Source organism: Pseudorca crassidens, chromosome 13, assembly GCF_039906515.1.
Source record: "Pseudorca crassidens isolate mPseCra1 chromosome 13, mPseCra1.hap1, whole genome shotgun sequence".
NCBI lineage: Eukaryota > Metazoa > Chordata > Mammalia > Artiodactyla > Delphinidae > Pseudorca > Pseudorca crassidens.
In genome coordinates this window covers 82,957,265-82,976,310 of record NC_090308.1, presented here as the reverse complement: position 1 = coordinate 82,976,310, position 19,046 = coordinate 82,957,265, and the positions used below count along the sequence as shown (strand labels likewise).

General features: G+C 38.2%; 1 protein-coding gene across 3 annotated transcripts in view; it reads left to right on the top strand.

The window, feature by feature from the left end:
• ADGRB3 (adhesion G protein-coupled receptor B3) overlaps positions 1-19,046 on the top strand; it is a 799,670-nt gene that overhangs the window by 318,430 nt on the left and 462,194 nt on the right. For all 3 annotated transcript variants that reach the window (XM_067702875.1, XM_067702873.1, XM_067702874.1), the window contains one exon: positions 1,243-1,407. In XM_067702875.1, the coding sequence (XP_067558976.1) occupies positions 1,243-1,407 (165 nt within the window). The remainder of the gene's footprint in view (positions 1-1,242; positions 1,408-19,046) is intronic.

Genomic DNA, 19,046 nt, shown 5'->3' with positions numbered 1-19,046 from the left:
TAGATGTACTATATTTACTGGCATTGTCCTCTGACACTTCTGCTTACCCCGACCAATGTTGAGGAGAAAATGAACATCTTTGTCATGTTTTGTGATAAATTTCTACTCCCCCTACTCATGTCAGTGGGTGTTATATCAAACATCTGCTGAGGAACTTTTAAGAGTAAGGCAGAGGTTCAGCATCAAGACAGGAATTTTGAATTGAAAAGGACATTTTGCCTGGCTTCTTTTGATTTGTACTATCCATGGAGTGCTACTGCTTACCGTCCCAAATGTTAAGAATTGGGATGGGATTGGTGATTTGACAGTGCAAGAAAGTGACCTAAACTTTGAACCCTAATGGACTTTCTGCAAAAGATGTCAACATTTATTTGCAGCGGTTATTATGGAGGAACACAAATTATGTTAGTATTTCCGATCAAGGATGAATTCATCGTAATGGCGTATTTGAAGTACTGGTGTACTGATAGTTATATGAGACATAACTTAATTAGATCATATTTTTTTTCTAGAATTTTTATTAATTAGGAGGATTTCCAGTGTTATCCAGTTACTGGAAGAGGACAGATATCTTCTGTTTTTCTGGCTATTAGAAAGAGGTCTTCATATTTGCCCCTCGTTTTAAAACTGGGGAGAGAGGAGGCTCTTATGCAAGTAGATAGAGTTCTTGAAATTTCCCTCTTATTCAAAAGACAGTGACTTTAAACACCCACATTTTTTAAATGGCAAAAATACGTTTTCTAAAATATGAGGTCAAAAAGCTGTTTAAAATATGTACCATCAATTTTCAGATTTTTTTCATTCTCTGACACCATAAAATTTATTAATCCTGAAACTTTGTAGATGTTGGAAGAATTAAATTGACACTTATCTATTTAAATGCAATTTTAACTTCAGAAGATCACTCTAAGAAATTTAGTTGATGTTACTTTTACATAGAAGTAACTCATGACTATTTTACTATGAGGGAGAGAGGTGCATTTCCATTAAAAAAAAATAAAAACATTTAAAGTTTATAACATAAATAATTGTTCAAATACAAAAAGAGGTACATGCAATTTTCCATTAGTTAAATGATTGCTGACTTAACTTACATTTTGTGACAAATAAGAGTAATTCAATTGAATTTTTAAAATATCTTCATACTTGTCTATTTGATGTTTTTTTCTTAATTATAAAGAAAAATAATCTTTGACTTCGCCTCTCTGCTTCTGTTGTTGAAGCTTCTTTGCTTTATTACAGTCCATGGAGTCTGGGAGGAGTGGTCTCCGTGGAGTTTGTGTTCATTCACGTGTGGTCGAGGCCAAAGAACAAGAACACGGTCGTGCACTCCGCCCCAGTATGGGGGAAGGCCGTGTGAAGGACCTGAGACTCATCATAAGCCTTGTAATATCGCTCTCTGCCCAGGTGAGCCTGTTCTGGATTTGGGGAACTTGGCATTTATGTCCCAGTGTATGGTCCCTAGGATACCTAGGAGATATTAAGAGTACAACCTTCATGCAGTCACACTGGAAAATGTGTCCTTTGCTTATTGATTCTTGCTTAAATAAAATTGGGTACCTTCCTTGCTTCTATCATATGTAATTGTGTATAATATTTCCTTGACTAAGTACCAATGAATGCTCACCTTTATTGGATTTCTATAAATAGGTATATTAATGATTCCCACTAAGATTTTATCTCTACTTGTATTTCCCTCCTGGAAAAATTATAAGCCATCCCAAAGACCTGAATTGACTGTTGCATCCACATTGTAACTAGAGAGACCAGTGTGGAGGCAATCCTTCTGATGTTATTCTCTCACACTCACTCAGCTAAGGAGTGGGATGCACCCTTGACCACGTGTGAGCATGATAGACATTTGCTAGGAAATCAGACTTTCTAGATTCACTGCTAGATGCATAAAATGGTTAGATCATAAATGACATACAGTCTTTATGTGATTATGAAGACTGTATAGTCTGTTCTTAGAGTGTATTTATGTTATTTAAATTTTTTTTCCTTCAAACTATTTCAATTCTGTTTTAACCGACTTTGCTAATTCCACCCATTACTCCAGAGAGAAGTCTTCATAATGCTATTATTTAGGTTGCTGAAACATTCACACATAAAACAGATACCTACAAAATGAAAAAGACTGATCTCCACCTTGAAGGGGCTTGCAATTTATGAGAGAAAATAAAAACAAACAAATGATAGAATCTCCCCAGGAAAAGCAAAGGCACTTCTAGAGGAAGACACAGACAGGAGTGGCAAGTGGCAGAGGCTAACAAAAATGACAATGGGACCATTATAAATAAGCATCATCTTCTCTTTGGGAGAGTTTCTCACCTGTCCATGCAGTCACGTGTTCTACATGCAAGCAACAGAGCTGGGATGCCAGTAGTGAGCTCCAGACACATTATTCAACTCACACTGAGTCCCATTTGCCCTCTAAATTCCCCAAGTTAATATCCTATATCATAAGGCAGTAATTCAAAGTTCTTCTGGAAATTTTAAGAATCTAAAACATCTGAAGACTGAAAAACGTCCAAAAATGTAGAGAAGCAACTGTCATCTAACAAGCTTAATTGTTCTCTTTTACTGGCTTGCTACACTTAGGAATATACATGTAAATATGTAGTAGTTGATTTGAGTAATATCATCACTTTTAGAATGTTATGAATTCTACAAATAGTGAATAAACTCATATGATTCAGTATTCAGGTATTATGAATATTGAGGAGTCAATAATCATGATTCCTTATTTGCAAATCACTCCCAGAAAATCTATTTATGATCTGTCTTATGTCTATCTCTCTGTAAACATACAGATAGGCACACAGACACACACATATGTATTTATGCTCTGCCTTTTTTCCAAATATTTGAGTAAATTTATACAAATTTTAGAATTTTTTTTAACTGCTGAGCTGTGATATTTATGGGGAGTCAGAGCTCACTCTTATTTTTCTGTGGAGTGTGAAAAAATAGATAACACTGGGAAATAAAAAATTATAGCTAACTATAGACTCTGTTTTAATATATTAGTTTCTAATTAATTCTTTTACCTCAGTTGATCCCCATAAGTACAAAGATAAAATGGCACTGATCAGTAAAATGTTATCAACCAGGTTTTTCATAGTCCACTTTCCATGAATTTTCTCTAGCAGGAAAAAGCTTGGATGAGTACACAGAGATGCTGAGTTGTTACTTAGATAAGAAAACTCATTTTTCTAAGTTGGTGTAGTTTTTGCTTTATCACTCAAGTAGTAACCATGTGTGTTTTACCTGTATTATACCATCACTGGAGCCACTCTAAGACCCTTAAATTTGGTTGGCTTTCTTTTGTTAGGTCTTTAATTTTGGGGAGTTATGATTATACTAATTGTAAATCTGGCCTAGCTCATATTTTCTCATAAAGTGAGCATTATGATCTATCTTGAATACTTAATAAATGTGTTGTTTCTGACTTCTGTTATTTCCATTCTTGGATTTAGTTACATCATAAAGGATAAAATTCTTACCATATTTTATCCCAATTTCCTTACTATCTGAAAGGGAATTCTTATAGCTATGATTTAAAATATATATATTTTTATACTCTGCTCAACATTTTGGCATTATGTTTTTAAATTATATAAGATATGTTTGGTACAAATTCTTCCTAGATATTAGAAGAATTAGAACCAATTTCTTATAGCTAATCTCAGGCACCTTCACTGAATATAAAGCATTATTAAGTATCAACTAGATGTAAGACACTACTGAGAAGAATATATAGTCCTTGATCTCAAGAAATTTGTAATATCTTCTGAGGATTTAGAAATAAGCATGTGAAAAATTGAATGCAATTCTGAAAAACACATACAAACACTCTAGTCTCAATGAGAGGTGGTAATTTGAATATTAAGTGGTTTCAACCTCCTTTTCTTGTAGCCATCCTACCTGAGATCCCTAAGACAACCTCTTAAGGGAAAACCTTTAATGGGAAAAGTGTCAGTGATGAAGAAGTGGGCCAAGACCCACACTTGGTTTTCTTTGGTTAGGCTGATTGAGAAGTGAAGAACAGAAGAGAGCAGAGGAAACATTCAAAACAACAAACTGGGTCTCTGCTCACCACCTTTACAAGATTTGACCATGCAGGTTGTGGTCATGGGCAGTGACGTTTTAATGTGGGATCATGTTAGAGCAGCGCCCCAGCTTCCTGCTTTTAGGAAGCACATATCATCCCCATAATGAAGTGGATACTGTGTAGGGATGATGAATATTGCTCACATCAAATAATAAAATGGTTCTATTTATGCAAATTTTGATGTCTACTGCTAAGTAGATGGCATCCAATTTTTTTTCTTACATCTTTATTAGAGTATAATTGCTTGACAATGGTGTGTTAGTTTCTGCTTTATAACAAAGTGAATCAGCTATACATATACATATGTTCCCATATGTCTTCCCTCTTGCGTCTCCCTCCCTCCCACCCTCCCTATCCCACCCCTCCAGGCGGTCACAAAGCACCGAGCTGATCTCCCTGTGCTATGCGGCTGCTTCTCGCTAGCTATCTACCTTACATTTGGTAGTGTATATATGTCCATGCCTCTCTCTCACTTTGTCACAGCTTACCCTTCCCCCTCCCCATATCCTCAAGTCCATTCTCTAGTAGGTCTGTATCTTTATTCCTATCTTACCCCCAGGTTGTTCATGACATTTTAGTTTTCTTAAATTCCATATATATGTGTTAGCATATGGTATTTGTCTTTCTCTTTCTGACTTACTTCACTCTGTATGACAGCCTCTAGGTCTATCCACCTCATTACAAATAGCTCAATTTTGTTTCTTTTTATGGCTGAGTAATATTCCATTGTATATATGTGCCACATCTTCTTTATCCATTCATCCGATGATGGACACTTAGGTTGTTTCCATCTCTGGGCTATTGTAAATAGAGCTGCAATGAACATTTTGGTACATGACTCTTTTTGAATTATGGTTTTCTCAGGATATATGCCCAGTAGTGGAATTGCTGGGTCATATGGTAGTTCTATTTGTAGTTTTTTAAGGAACCTCCATACTGTTCTCCACAGTGGCTGTATCAATTTACATTCCCACCAGAAGTGCAAGAGGGTTCCTTTTCCTCCACACCCTCTCCAGCATTTATTGTTTCTAGATTTTTTGATGATGGCCATTCTGACTGGTGTGAGATGATATCTCATTGTAGTTTTGATTTGCATTTCTCTAATGATTAATGATGTTGAGCATTCTTTCATGTGTTTGTTGGCAATCTGTATATTTTCTTTGGAGAAATTTCTATTTAGGTCTTCTGCCCATTTTTGGATTGGGTTGTTTGTTTTTTGGTTATTGAGCTGCATATAAATTTTGGAGATTAATCCTTTGTCAGTTGCTTCATTTGCAAATATTTTTTTCCATTCTGAGGGTTGTCTTTTGGTCTTGTTTATGGTTTCCTTTGCTGTGCAAAAGCTTTGAAGTTTCACTAGATCCCATTTGTGTATTTTTGTTTTTATTTCCATTTCTCTAGGAGGTGGGTCAAAAAGGATCTTGGTGTGATTTATTTCATAGAGGGTTCTGCCTATGTTTTCCTCTAAGAGTTTTATACTTTCTGGCCTTACATTTAGGTCTTTAATCCTTTTTTTTTTTTTTTTTCTTTTTGCGGTACGCAGGCCTCTAACTGTTGTGGCCTCTCCCATTGTGGAGCACAGGCTCTGGACGCGCAGGCCCAGCAGCCATGGCTCACGGGCCCAGCCTCTCCACGGCATGTGGGATCCTCCCAGACCGGGGCACGAACCCGTGTCCCCTGCATCGGCAGGTGGACTCCCAATCACTGCGCCACCAGGGAAGCCCTTTAATCCATTTTGAGCTTATTTTTGTGTATGGTGTTAGGGAGTGTTCTAATCTCATACTTTTACATGTACCTGTCCAGTTTTCCCAGCACCACTTATTGAAGAGGCTGTCCTTTCTCCACTGTACATTCCTGCCTTCTTTATCAAAGATAAGGTGACCATATGTGCATGGGTTTATCTCTGAGCTTTCTATCCTGTTCCATTGATCTATCTTTCTGTTTTTGTGCCAGTACCATAATGTCTTGATTACTGTAGCTTTGTAGTATAGTCTGAAGTCAGGGAGCCTGATTCCTCCAGCTCCGTTTTTCGGTCTCAAGATTGCTTTGGCTATTAGGGTTCTTTTGTGTTTCCATACAAATTCTGAAATTTTTTGTTCTAGTTCTGTGAAAAATGCCAGTGGTAGTTTGATAGGGATTGCATTGAATCTGTAGATTGCTTTGGGTAGTAGACTCATTTTCACAATGTTGATTCTTCCAATCCAAGAGCATGGTATATCTCTCCATCTATTTGTATCATCTTTAATTTCTTTCATCAGTGTCTTATAATTTTCTGCATACAGGTCTTTTGTCTCCTTAGGTAGGTTTATTCCTAGATATTTTATTCTTTTTGTTGCAATGGTAAATGGGAGTGTTTTCTTGATTTCACTTTCAGATATTTCATCATTAGTGTATAGGAATGCACGAGATTTCTATGCATTAATTTTGTATCCTGCTACTTTAACAAATTCATTGATTACCTCTAGTAGTTTTCTGGTAGCATCTTTAGGATTCTCTATGTATAGTATCATGTCATCTGCAAACAGTGAAAGCTTTACTTCTTCTTTTCCGATTTGGCTTCCTGTGATTTCTTTTTCTTCTCTGATTGCTGTGGATAAAACTTCCAAAATTATGTTGAATAAGAGTGGTGAGAGTGGCAGCCTTGTCTTGTTCCTGATCTTAGTGGAAACGCTTTCAGTTTTTCACCATTGAGGACGATGTTGGCTGTGGGTTTGTCATATATGGCCTTTATTCTGTTGAGGAAAGTTCCCTCTATGCCTACTTTCTGCAGGGTTTTTTTCCTAAATGGGTGTTGAATTTTGTCGAAAGCTTTCTCTGCATCTATTGAGATGATCATATGGTTTTTCTCCTTCAATTTGTTAATATGGTGTATCATGTTGATTGATTTGCATATATTGAAGAACCCTTGCATTCCTGGAATAAACCTCACTTGGTCATGGTGTATGATCCATTTAATTTGCTGTTGGATTCTGTTTGCTAGTATTTTGCTGAGGATTTTTGCATCTATGTTCATCAGTGATATTGGCCTGTAGTTTTCTTTCTTTGTGACATCCTTGTCTGGTTTTGGTATCAAGGTGATGGTGGCCCGTAGAATGTGTTTGGGAGTGTTCCTCCCTCTGCTATATTTTGGAAGAGTTTGAGAAGGATAGGTGTTAGCTCTTCTCTAAATGTTTGATAGAATTCGCCTGTGAAGCCATCTGGTCCTGGGCTCTTGTTTGTTGGAAGATTTTTAATCACAGTTTCAATTTCAGTGCTTGTGATTGGTCTGTTCATATTTTCTATTTCTTCCTGATTCAGTCTTGGCAGGTTGTGCATTTCTAAGAATTTGTCCATTTCTTCCAGATTGTCCATTTCATTGGCCTAGAGTTGCTTGTAATAATCTCTCATGATCTTTTGTATTTCTGCAGTGTCAGTTGTTACTTCTTTTTCAATTCTATTGATTTGAGTCTTCTTCCTTTTTTTCTTGATGAGTCTGGCTAATGTTTTATCAATTTTGTTTATCTTCTTAAAGAACCAGGCTTTAGTTTTATTGATCTTTGCTATCGTTTCCTTCATTTATTTTTCATTTATTTCTGACCTGATTATTATGATTTCTTTACTTCTGCTATCTTTGGGGTTTTTTTGTTCTTCTTTCTCTAATTGCTTTAGGTGCAAGGTTAGGTTGTTTATTTGAGATGTTTCCTGTTTCTTAAAGTAGGATTGTATTGCTATAAACTTCCCTCTTAGAACTTCTTTTGCTGCATCCCATAGGTTTTGGGTTGTCGTGTCTCCATTGTCATTTGTTTCCAGGTATTTTTATATTTCCTCTTTGATTTCTTCAGTGATCATTTCGTTATTACATAGTGTATTGTTTAGCCTCCATGTGTTTGTATTTTTTACAGATCTTTTCCTGTAATTGATATCTAGTCTCATAGCATTGTGTTCGGAAAAGATACTTGATACAATTTCAATTTTCTTAAATTTACCAAGGCTAGATTTGTGACCCAAGATATGATCTATCCTGGAGAATGTTCCATGAGCACTTGAGAAAAATCTGTATTCTGTTGTTTTTGGATGGAATATCCTATAAATATCAATTAAGTCCATTGTTTAATGTATCATTTAAATGTATCATTTAAAGCTTGTGTTTCCTTATTTATTTTCATTTTGGATGATCTGTCCATTGGTGAAAGTGTGTTGTTAAAGTTCCCTACTATGAATGTGTTACTGTCGATTTTCCCTTTTATGCCTGTTAATATTTGCCTTATGTATTGAGGTGCTCCTATGTTGGGTGCATAAATATTTACAATTGTTATATTTTCTTCTTGGATCGATCCCCTGATTATTATGTAGTGGCCTTCTTTGTCTCTTCTAATAGTCTTTATTTTAAAGTCTATTTTGTCTGATATGAGAATTGCTACTCCAGCTTTCTTTTAGTTTCCATTTGCATGAAATATCTTTTTCCATCCCCTTACTTTCAGTCTGTATGTGTCTCTAGGTCTGAAATGGGTCTCTTGTAGACAGCAAATATATGGGTCTTGTTTTTGTATCCATTCAGGCAATCTGTGTTTTTTGGTGGGAGCATTTAGTTCATTTACATTTAAGGTAATTATCGATATGTATGTTCCTATTCCCATTTTCTTAATTGTTTTAGGTTTGTTATTGTAGGTCTTTTCCTTTTCTTGTGTTTCTTGCCTAGAGAAGTTCCTTTAGCAGTTGTTGTAAAGCTGGTTTAGTGGTGCTGAACTCTCTCAGCTTTTGTTTGTCTGTAAAGATTTTAATTTCTCCATCAAATCTGAATGAGATCCTTGCTGGGTAGAGTAATCTTGGTTGCAGGTTTTTCTCCTTCATCACATTAAATATGTCCTGCCAGTCCCCTCTGGGTTGCAGAGTTTCTGCTGAAAGATCAGCTGTTAACCTTATGGGAATTCCCTTGTGTGTTATTTGTTGTTTTTCCCTTGCTGCTTTTAATATGTTTTCTTTGTATTTAATTTTTGACAGTTTGATTAATATGTGTCTTGGTGTATTTTTCCTTGGATTTATCCTGTATGGGACTCTCTGTGCTACCTAGACTTGATTAACTATTTCCTTTCCCATATTAGGGAAGTTTTCAACTATAATCTCTTCAAATATTTTCTCAGTCCCTTTCTTTTTCTCTTCTTCTTCTGGAACCCCTATAATTCGAATGTTGGTGTGTTTAATGTTGTCCCAGAGGTCTCTGAGACTGTCCTCAGTTCTTTTCATTTTTTTTCTTTATACTGCTCTGCAGTTGTTATTTCCACTATTTTATCTTCCAGGTCACTTATCCGTTCTTCTGCCTCAGTTATTCTGCTATTGATCCCATCTAGAGTATTTTTAATTTTATTTATTGTGTTGTTCATCATTGTTTGTTTCCTCTTTCGTTCTTCTACGTCCTTGTTAACTGTTTCTTGCATTTTGTCTATTCTAATTCCAAGATTTTGGCTCATCTTTACTATCATTATTCTGAATTCTTTTTCAGGTAGACTGCCTATTTCCTGTTTATTTGTTAAGTCAGGTGGGTTTTTAATCTTGCTCCTTCATCTGCTGTGTGTTTTTCTGTCTTCTCATTTTGCTTATCTTACTGTGTTTAGGGTCTCGTTTTTGCAGGCTGCAGGTTCGTAGTTCCCATTGTTTTTGGTGTCTGTCCCCAGTGACTAAGGTTGGTTCAGTGGGTTTTGTAGGCTTCCTGGTGCAGGGGACTAGTGCCTGTGTTCTGGTGGATGAGGCTGGATCTTGTCTTTCTGGTGGGCAGGTCAACGTCTGGTGTTGTGTTTTGGGTGTCTGTGGACTTATTATGATTTTAGGCAGCCTCTCTGCTAATGGGTGGGGTTGTGTTCCTGTCTTGCTCGTTGCTTGGCATAGGATGTTCAGCATTGTAGCTTGCTGGTCTTTGAGTGAAGCTGGGTGCTGGTGTTGAGATGGAGATCTCTGGGAGATTTTCGCCATTTGATATTATGTGGAGCTGGGAGGTCTCTTGTGGACCAGTGTCCTGAAGTTGGCTCTCCCACCTCAGAGGCACAGCACTGACTCCTGGCTGCAGCACCAAGAGCCTTTCATCCACAGGGCTCAGAATAAAAGGGAGAAAAAGTAGAAAGAAAGAATTAGTAGAAGTAGAAAGAAAGAAAGAAAGGAAGAAGGAAAGAAAGAAAGGAGGGAGGGAGGGAGGAAGGAAAGAAGGAGGGAAGGAAAGAAAAAAAGAAAGAAAGAAGATAAAGTAAAATAAAATAAAGATAAAATATAATAAAATTATTAAAATAAAAAATAATTATTAAGAAAAAAATTAAAAAAAAATAATGGACAGATAGAACCCTGGGACAAATGGTGGAAGCAAAGCTATACAGACAAAATCTCACACAGAAGCATACACATACACACTCACAAAAAGAGGAAAAGGGGAAAAAATCATAAATCTTGCTCTCAAAGTCCCCCTCCTTAATTTGGGATGATTTGTTGTCTATTCATGTATTCCACAGATGCAGGGTACATCAAGTTGACTGTGGAGCTTTAATCCGCTGCTTCTGAGGCTGCTGGGAGAGATTTCCCGTTCTCTCCTTTGTTCGCACAGCTCCTGGGGTTCAGCTTTGGATTTGGCCCCGCCTCTGTGTGTAGGTCACCGGAGGGCATCTGTTCTTCGCTCAGACAGGACAGGGTTAAAGGATCCGCTATCGGGGCTCCGGCTCACTCAGGCCGGGGGGAAGGGAGGGGCACGGAGTTCGGGGCGGGCCTGCGGCAGCAGAGGCCAGCATGACGTTGCACCAGCCTGAGGCGCCCAGTGCGTTCTACCGGGGAAGTTGTCCCTGGATCCCGGGAACCTGGCAGTGGCGGGCTGCACAGCCACCCCAGAAGGGGGTTGTGGATAGTGACCTGTGCTCGCACACAGGCTTCTTGGTGGCGGCAGCAGCAGCCTTAGCATCTCATGCACGTCTCTGGGGTCCGCGCTTTTAGCCGCGGCTCGTGCCCATCTCTGGAGCTCCTTTAAGCAGCGCTCTTAATCCCTTCTCCTCGTGCACCAGGAAACAAAGAGGGAAGAAAAAGTCACTTGCCTCTTCGGCAGGTCCAGACTTTTTCCTGGACTCCCTCCCGGCCAGCCGTGGTGCACTAACCCCCTGCAGGCTGTGTTCATGCTGCCAACCCCAGTCCTCTGCCTGTGCTCCGACCGAAGCCCGAGCCTCAGCTCCCAGCCCCACTTGCCCCGGCAGGGGAGCAGACAAGCCTCTCGGGCTGGTGAGTGCCGGTAGGCACCGATCCTCTGTGCGGGAATCTCTCTGCTTTGCCCTCTGCACCCCTGTGGCTCCACTCTCCTCCGCAGCTCCGAAGATCCCCCCCTGCGCCACCCACAGTCTCCGCCCGCGAAGGGGCTTCCTAGTGTGTGGAAACCTTTCCTCCTTCATCGCTCCCTCCCACTGGTGCAGGTCCCGTCCCTATTCTTTTGTCTCTGTTTTTTTCTTTTTTCTTTTCCCTACCCAGGTACGTGGGGAGTTTCTTGCCTTTGGGGAGGTCTGAGGTCTTCTGCCAGCGTTCAGTAAGTTTTCTGGAGGAGTTGTTCCACGTGTAGATGTATTTCTGGTGTATCTGTGGGGAGGAAGGTGATCTGCACGTCTTACTCTTCCACCATCTTCCTGGAAGCCTGCGATGGCATCCTATTTTTATCTGATACTTTCCTTAGTCAATGTCCAACTTTCTCCCAGCTTCTTTAGCGACGAAAGTAAACCACTTACCTGAGATCCATATAAGGAGAAAAGAAAGGAAGGAAAGGGTAGATCTGATCTGATATTTCCTAGTTTGGGTTACTAGTTACCGACTTGTGTACTGTGTCTGAGAACAGTGATTGATGTTGGTTGGGGGGAGGTGGGCCAGAGGTATACAGAGCAACGAAAGGATTTCACTGCGATTCATTCACTGGCTCATAAACGTGATGTGACTTCGTTTTCCTCCTCTTCTCATCTGTAGTAATAACTACGTGTGGTACTATGGAAGGATGTGTGTATGTATGTGTGTGTTCAGGGGTCTTTGGGATATGTTTCTCTTATCACCAAACTCAGAACTTCTGGCAGTCCAACCTATGTTTTCTGTTTTCTCTGAATTTTCATGGCAGTCACTAATTGAGCATCAAGTTCATAACTGATATATTTGAGGACAAGGAAATGCTCTTTTATTTCCTGTTTATCTCTCCATGCATCTTTGTACCTGGTGGTATGCAATAGATGACTATTGATTGGATTTTCTTGACATGTACGAATTTTTAATACTCATCCAAATTTTTCTAGGACATTTTCTGTGCCTACTTAATAATACATTAATGTGTTATAGGGGAAAGATCTTGGACTTTTGCAAGAGAACACATATTTAAATTTAGATATCATCTTTTCATATCTATGTTGCCCCTCTGATCCTTAGTTTCTTCAGCTGTACAATGAGGACAATATAGTAATACCCTCTTCATGAGAAGACCATGGTAGGTAGCAAACTAGGAAACACTCTCTAATACTAGTATTATTATCATGTCAGTGTCTCCAGTGAGAGTCCATCAGGATGACCCTTGTAGTTGAACAAGTTGGGTTTGTTACTCTTGGCAGTGAGGGGAAATCAACATAGGGAATTGCAGGGCATCATAGTAAGGGGGTGTTAGGAAAGACTTATCAAGGGTTTGGGCTTGTGTTGGGTGATTTCACAGAAGGTTTAAAAAAGTGGGGCTTTGCTCCAGATTTGATGGTGTCAGGGAAGGGGGACAATGCTATGATTGGGTATATTAGTAAATTATCTAGAACGAGGGAAGACCAGATGCAGTTGGTGAAGAAGTGAGTCCCTCATCTTAGCTGAGAGAGGAGAATGTTTGGAATATTGTGGGTTCCATGGGGACCTGGTCTTTGTCTATGAAGTGACCTTGTTTTACCTCATTTTTATCACAGTCTCAGAGTGACCTTTTCTGGTTATTAATGTGTTTTCTGATGATTTTAGGTCCAACGGGGATAACACAGCCTCACTGTGACACCAAGGAAGCAGCCAACAGTACTGAGGTCTGGCTAAGTGTCAGACCTGAACCTGGGTGTCACCTTGGTGGTCATTCCTCCTCCAGGGTGATTTGATCACTTTAGATGCTTCTGTTTTAAATGATTTTGATTTTGATTAATATTCAGCTGGAGAAAACTCACAGACATATGGTATGTTTGCATTTTCTAGGTAGGCCCTCCATTAAAATTATATAATGTATATCCGCAAAATAAAATTGATATTGTCTTTTCCAAAATTAAATTATTTTGGGAAAATGAAAGCTTAAGTTTTTAGTTCAAAGCCTCAAGCTCTATGGTAATTTTCTTCGTAGTATTTTACTTCATAGTAATAATTTTTTTTCCCTCTGTCAGTAGCTGAAGACTGGAAGAACCAATGAATTAAGTTTGGCCCTCTTTGTTTCAGTTTTGACAATTCTCTTTCTGATATATATTTATGAAGTAGAGTACAAGTAATATAGAGGATAGGTAGGGATAAATAAGTGAGTGACAGATTGAAGACTGACATAAAGAACTATTGACAAGTTTTCATTTATATATGGGGCTATGTATAAATGAATATAATTATATGATTCAGTGGTCTGGAGTTCACAAGACATGGATTAAGGTTTAGTCCCAATCCTTAATTTTATTTATTTACTTATTTACTTATGTATTTATGTATTTACTTTCCAATCCTTAATTTTAAATATTTACTTGGGCAACTTCTTCTTCTTTTCTATTCCTCACTTCTTTCATTTTTAAAATAGAGCTGGTATTCATTACCCTTCTATATCATAGGAATGTTATGTGATTAAAATTAGGTGGAAGAATCTTGAAAACTACAAAACAATGTGAAGTCAAGGATCATGATTTATATGGGAATATTACTTTAAAAGCAAGGGATTTGGTGACGTAAACTCAGGATATTACGATAGTTTTTGAGCTTTATTTCTTATGAATAGCCTTCATCAGACACTCAAAGGGATTCTTTGGCTAGGATTGTTCTAGGGAGAAGTAGCTGCGTAAGGGCCCATTTCAGTCTGTGGGGCCGAGCAGTCCTGCATTTGAGAAATTCATTCCTGAGAATCCAGAACCGTTCCAGACAGATCCCATTAGGTTGTAGTTTCCAGATATATTTTCAGACTCATAAACTCTAAGGAGAAGGAAAGAACCACCCAACGATATGTCCTGAGGAACACAGCTGGAACCTAACATCTGTTACCTAGAGCAAGAGGCTTTGGTCTCCTGTTGTTCTAGTATTTTGATCCTTCAGCATTTGTGAGAGGGTGACCTCCCCACAGTCCCTCTGCAGGGAGCGTTCCTGTGAGGACAGAGAGGAAACATCCTGAGCTTTTGCCCTACCCTGGTTCAGAGGTCCCTGATTGTCTCAACATGAGGATGTTATAATTTAAAACACAAATGCTGGCTCGTTAACCTGGTCTTTAATTAAAATTTGCATTTCATCATCTTAACCTTCTAGTCTATTATGTGGCAATTGTATTCATTTTGTGTCATTTCAGATTTTCAGCATTATTCTGGTGATCTTTCAGTGCTTAGCTTATGAGAGTTTTAAAAAATTGTGTCTTTCTTAATCCTGGCTTGCTCTCTTTTACTATGTAATATTTTTCTCATTTAAACTTTGTCTTAATTTACTTACCAACCTTTCTTTTTTTAATCCTTCTTAGCCCTTACCATGATAAATTGCCTCTATTCTTAATTCTAATTTTTAAACATGATATTTCATTTTGATTTTCCTCTTTTGTCATTTATTTTAAAATGGCAAATAGGAAACATAGGTTTTTGCTCTTCAGCATATGGCTCTTCTGCATTTCAGTCTTGTATCCCAAAGGAGTCTTTCCCATTCCCTGGGTAACTCCCAATTCAGTAAAAACCAGAGCCAAATCAGATAGCCTAAATCAGATAGCCTCAAAGGGGCCGGAACTCTTCTCCCCCGATTCCTCCCTACAGGTAACTTCATCAGTCATCAGCAATCAACCCAGAACAGTTGTTGAAATGATGGTTTTAGTGTTCAAAATATTCATGACTTTACCTTGTGGTTATTGTTATCCAACCTATACTATAGTGTCACCAGTTATTGGTCAAGATAAGAAAATAGACTGAAACATAGTATTTTCATTAAAATGTATGAAAGTCACAGGGAACTATATTCAATATCCTTGGTTAAACAAGAATGGAAAAGAATATAGAAACAAATATATATATATGTGTGTGTGTGTGTGTGTGTGTGTGTGTGTATAACTGAATCACTTTGCTATACAGCAGAAATTAACACAACGTTGTAAATCAACTATAAAATTTTTTTAAAAATAATAAAATACGATAAAATGTATCATAGGAATTGCTCCCTGCACATCGGAGACAGGATTTTCTTCCTGGTGAACACAATTGCAGAAGGAAGTTTCTCTAACACAGAAAACCCCAGGAATCTAATGTTTTAGCCATTGCAATTTTAATTCTTCTGGGTCCAGAAAGTCTGGTCATGTGTCACATTGCTGTAAAAAAACTTTGTGTCCCCAGAGTGACACTGTTGTATAAGGAAGCACGTTACGTGAAGGTAGGACTGGCTGATCTCAGCATCCTCCCAGCTTCAAAATACAGCCTCGCATTCTCTATTCTTAGTCACCTTTTGTGGGATGGTTCGTTAAGAAATAGGCATTTGGAGTTTTTAAATTGAAAAATAGCACTGGAAAAATCCAAATGCAAATGCTTATGATGGAAATGAAAAGAAAGTAAAAAGCCTAAGACAGTTCTGATTCTTAACCTGTCTGCCTATCATGGAAGAAATTATGTCCTCTAATGCAATGTTTACCAAACGGTGTCCCATGAAAAGGAAAAAAAAGGGAAAGAGGGGAGGGAGGATTTATTTTTAAATAAATTTGGGAGATACAGCTTTAAACAAAGTCTATTCAGAGTAAGACTCCCTGCATTAGGTCTATAACGGCATCACAAATTCAGCACGTTCCAAATAGACATTCTTATTTCAGGACTATGTACCCGCGGACCTGTTTGAAACCTACTCTAACCCAGTTCAGTAAAAGGTTCTACCATTTACCCATGTCTGGCCTACACTCTAGTCCCCAACGTCTCCATACCCATTCTTGTCTCTGTGCAATCCAATCTACACACAACCGCAAAAGGAAGGGTTAAAATGTCACATCTCTTCCCTACTTTAAAGTCCTCTCGTGGTGCCTCACCTTGTTGGCCCCATGCCTGCCGGGCCCTCCAGGATCGGACTTCTGCTCACCCTCCAAACCCACCTCCTGCCGCATCCCCCTCTTCATGAGCCCCACGAGCCCCAGGCTTGTCTCTGTCCCTGAATACACAAAGCTTTCTAGACCTCAAGACCTCACTTGGGTAGAGGCTTCCACAGAGCCTTAAGTTTCTGGCTTCTTTTAGTGTTGGGGACTAAGCTCTCCTGTGGTCACACTGCTTTCAGAACACTTCCAGCTGTGACTCTCTTGTTCACTCATTTGTTTACTTGTTTATCATCATCTGTCTCCACCACAGCCCCTCAGACTGCACGTTCCAGGAGAGCAGAGCTTGGTGGGTCTTTATCTGCACAGTTTCCCCTGAGTCTAACAGAACAAGACCGGTCACAGTGCGGATGCTCTGTGCATCTTTACTCAGGAGTACAGAGGAGCCAGTTTGGGAATGTTTACATTTCCCCAAATCATCGGGAACACTTTTCTGACAAGATGACAAGGTGCTAATTAGCCTTCAGTAGGAACACAGTTCTAGAAAGAAAGCTTTGAGGTGTTTTCAAGCTTGTGGTTTTGCAGTGAGTCTGGGGGTTCTCCCTGTAAGTGTGGAAGGCCGTCGTATCTGGGTGGGTGGTAGGGTGGGGAGGGCCTTGGTGGTCTCTTGCCTCCATACTCACCCAGGTGGAGAGCAAACCTGAACGCAGCTGAAGGAGAAGCATCTTCGGCACCACTCTGGATCCCAGTTAAGCACCAGAGAAAAAGAAAAAAGTCTCTTCATGTCTTGTGTGGTACCTAGACAAGAGGTTATGAAATATAAATCTTAGGTGTATCATATGATAATTGGTTTTTATTTTTAAATATCTCAACATTTAATCCCTGAACTAGAAAATGCTTAAATGCCCATAGCAGAACTCTTAATTTCCACCTCTCAAAAACCTCACTTTTTCCCATTCAGTAAAATGACACTACCATTTCCTGAAAGATCTCTTTTTATTTGTTTTGGTTTAGGTGATTTCAGCGATATTGTGATATTGTTTTCTATTTTATTTTTTTTTATTGACATATAGTTGGTTTACAGTGTTGTGTTAGTTTCAGGTGTACAGCAAAGTGATTCAATTATATATGCATATATATATTTTTTTCCAGATTATTTTCCCTTGTAGGTTATTACAAGATATTGAGTATAGTTCCCGGTGCTATACAGTAGGTCCTTGTTGTTTACCTATTTTATATATATTAGTGTATATATATTAATCTCAAACTCCTAATTTATCCCTCCCCGCCAGAACATAATTAATGAGTTTTTTTTTTTAATTCTAGGATGAGAAACAAACAAAAATCCTAAAATAAAACAACGTTCCACGTTTGGCACTAAAGAAACTCTTTCATGTACATATAAGTCAGTTGTCTAATCTTTTAAATTAAATTCACATACTCCTCTCTTTCTAACCTCTCAATTTTCCATTTTCACAGTGAAAATGGAACTTTGCCTTACCACACTCTATAACACACTAAAGGAATATTGGGTTTTTGCTCTTTTTAAAAAATATCCAATCAGTTACTTTGTCAAGTCCATTCTTTCATACTGGTGCAGTGAATGTTCAGGAAAAGAAACTTCTAGTTCTCAGTGTAAAATAAAACGTCAAACACATCCACTTGATACATCTTCAATTTCATTGTTATTTATTTCTGTAACTGATTGATAAACAAAACTGTTCATATCTAAAATATATGTTTTGTTGATGTTTATGGTGGTGGTGAACCTCAAGAGTTCCCTCAAATGTCTAATTTAACTCATTCTTGAACTTTAGCCAAAACAGAAAAATGTGTACTTTGGCAGAAAGGACTGAACTAATATTACAAATGTATGGATTTAAAATGTTAGAAAAATTTTAACAATGGTGATGCAAAGTCTTCTTTCAAAGAAAGCCTTCTGAGCAAAACACTTCACAAATATTTTTCCTAATCTCTCTTAGGCAAGGTGTTTCCTCATTCCTTGTCCATAATACAGCCCCCTGCCCAATTATCTTCTCTGATTCCACCTCTGACTCAGTCATTACCACGTGCACATCTTCCTAGACAGAGACACTAATCCTCTGTTCTTTGCAGTGAGTTTGTAGCTATTACATTCATTAAAAAAAAAAAAAAGCTAAAAATTTACCTCAAACCAGAATTCTTAAGGAAAAGAGATATTCTTTTATTCTACTCACTGAGCACTAAACAGATTGGCATCCCTTAATTCATCTTTGTTTATGTGTTGCTTTCTGAATGTTCTCAAAAATTTGAATACCTGTATATTCTTTTGCCAAATAGATGGTACATATACTGCAGGCATGAATGGTTTTTTTTTTAACCATTCTTCTCAAAAGCAAACTTAATAAATGTTATCTTTGAAAAGCAAAATTCTGAAATGAAAAACACATTCATCTTCAAGGCCAACATAGAGAGAAAATGGATAGTTTATATCATCCTCTTGATTCACTAGACTTTTTAGTCTGGCAAATGGATTACATAGCCAATAAGATTGTGTCAGATACTTTTAATAAAGTGAGATGCTAAAATTACATGAATGGGATGATTAAATTGGTATTTTGTGATTTTTCATCTCACAAAGTGTTTATTAAGTACCACTAGACACATATTAAACAGGCTTCTTTTTAACAGCTACCAGCAAGACCTGAAATTAGGTTGAAAGCACTCACTCCTATTCTGCCAGGCTTT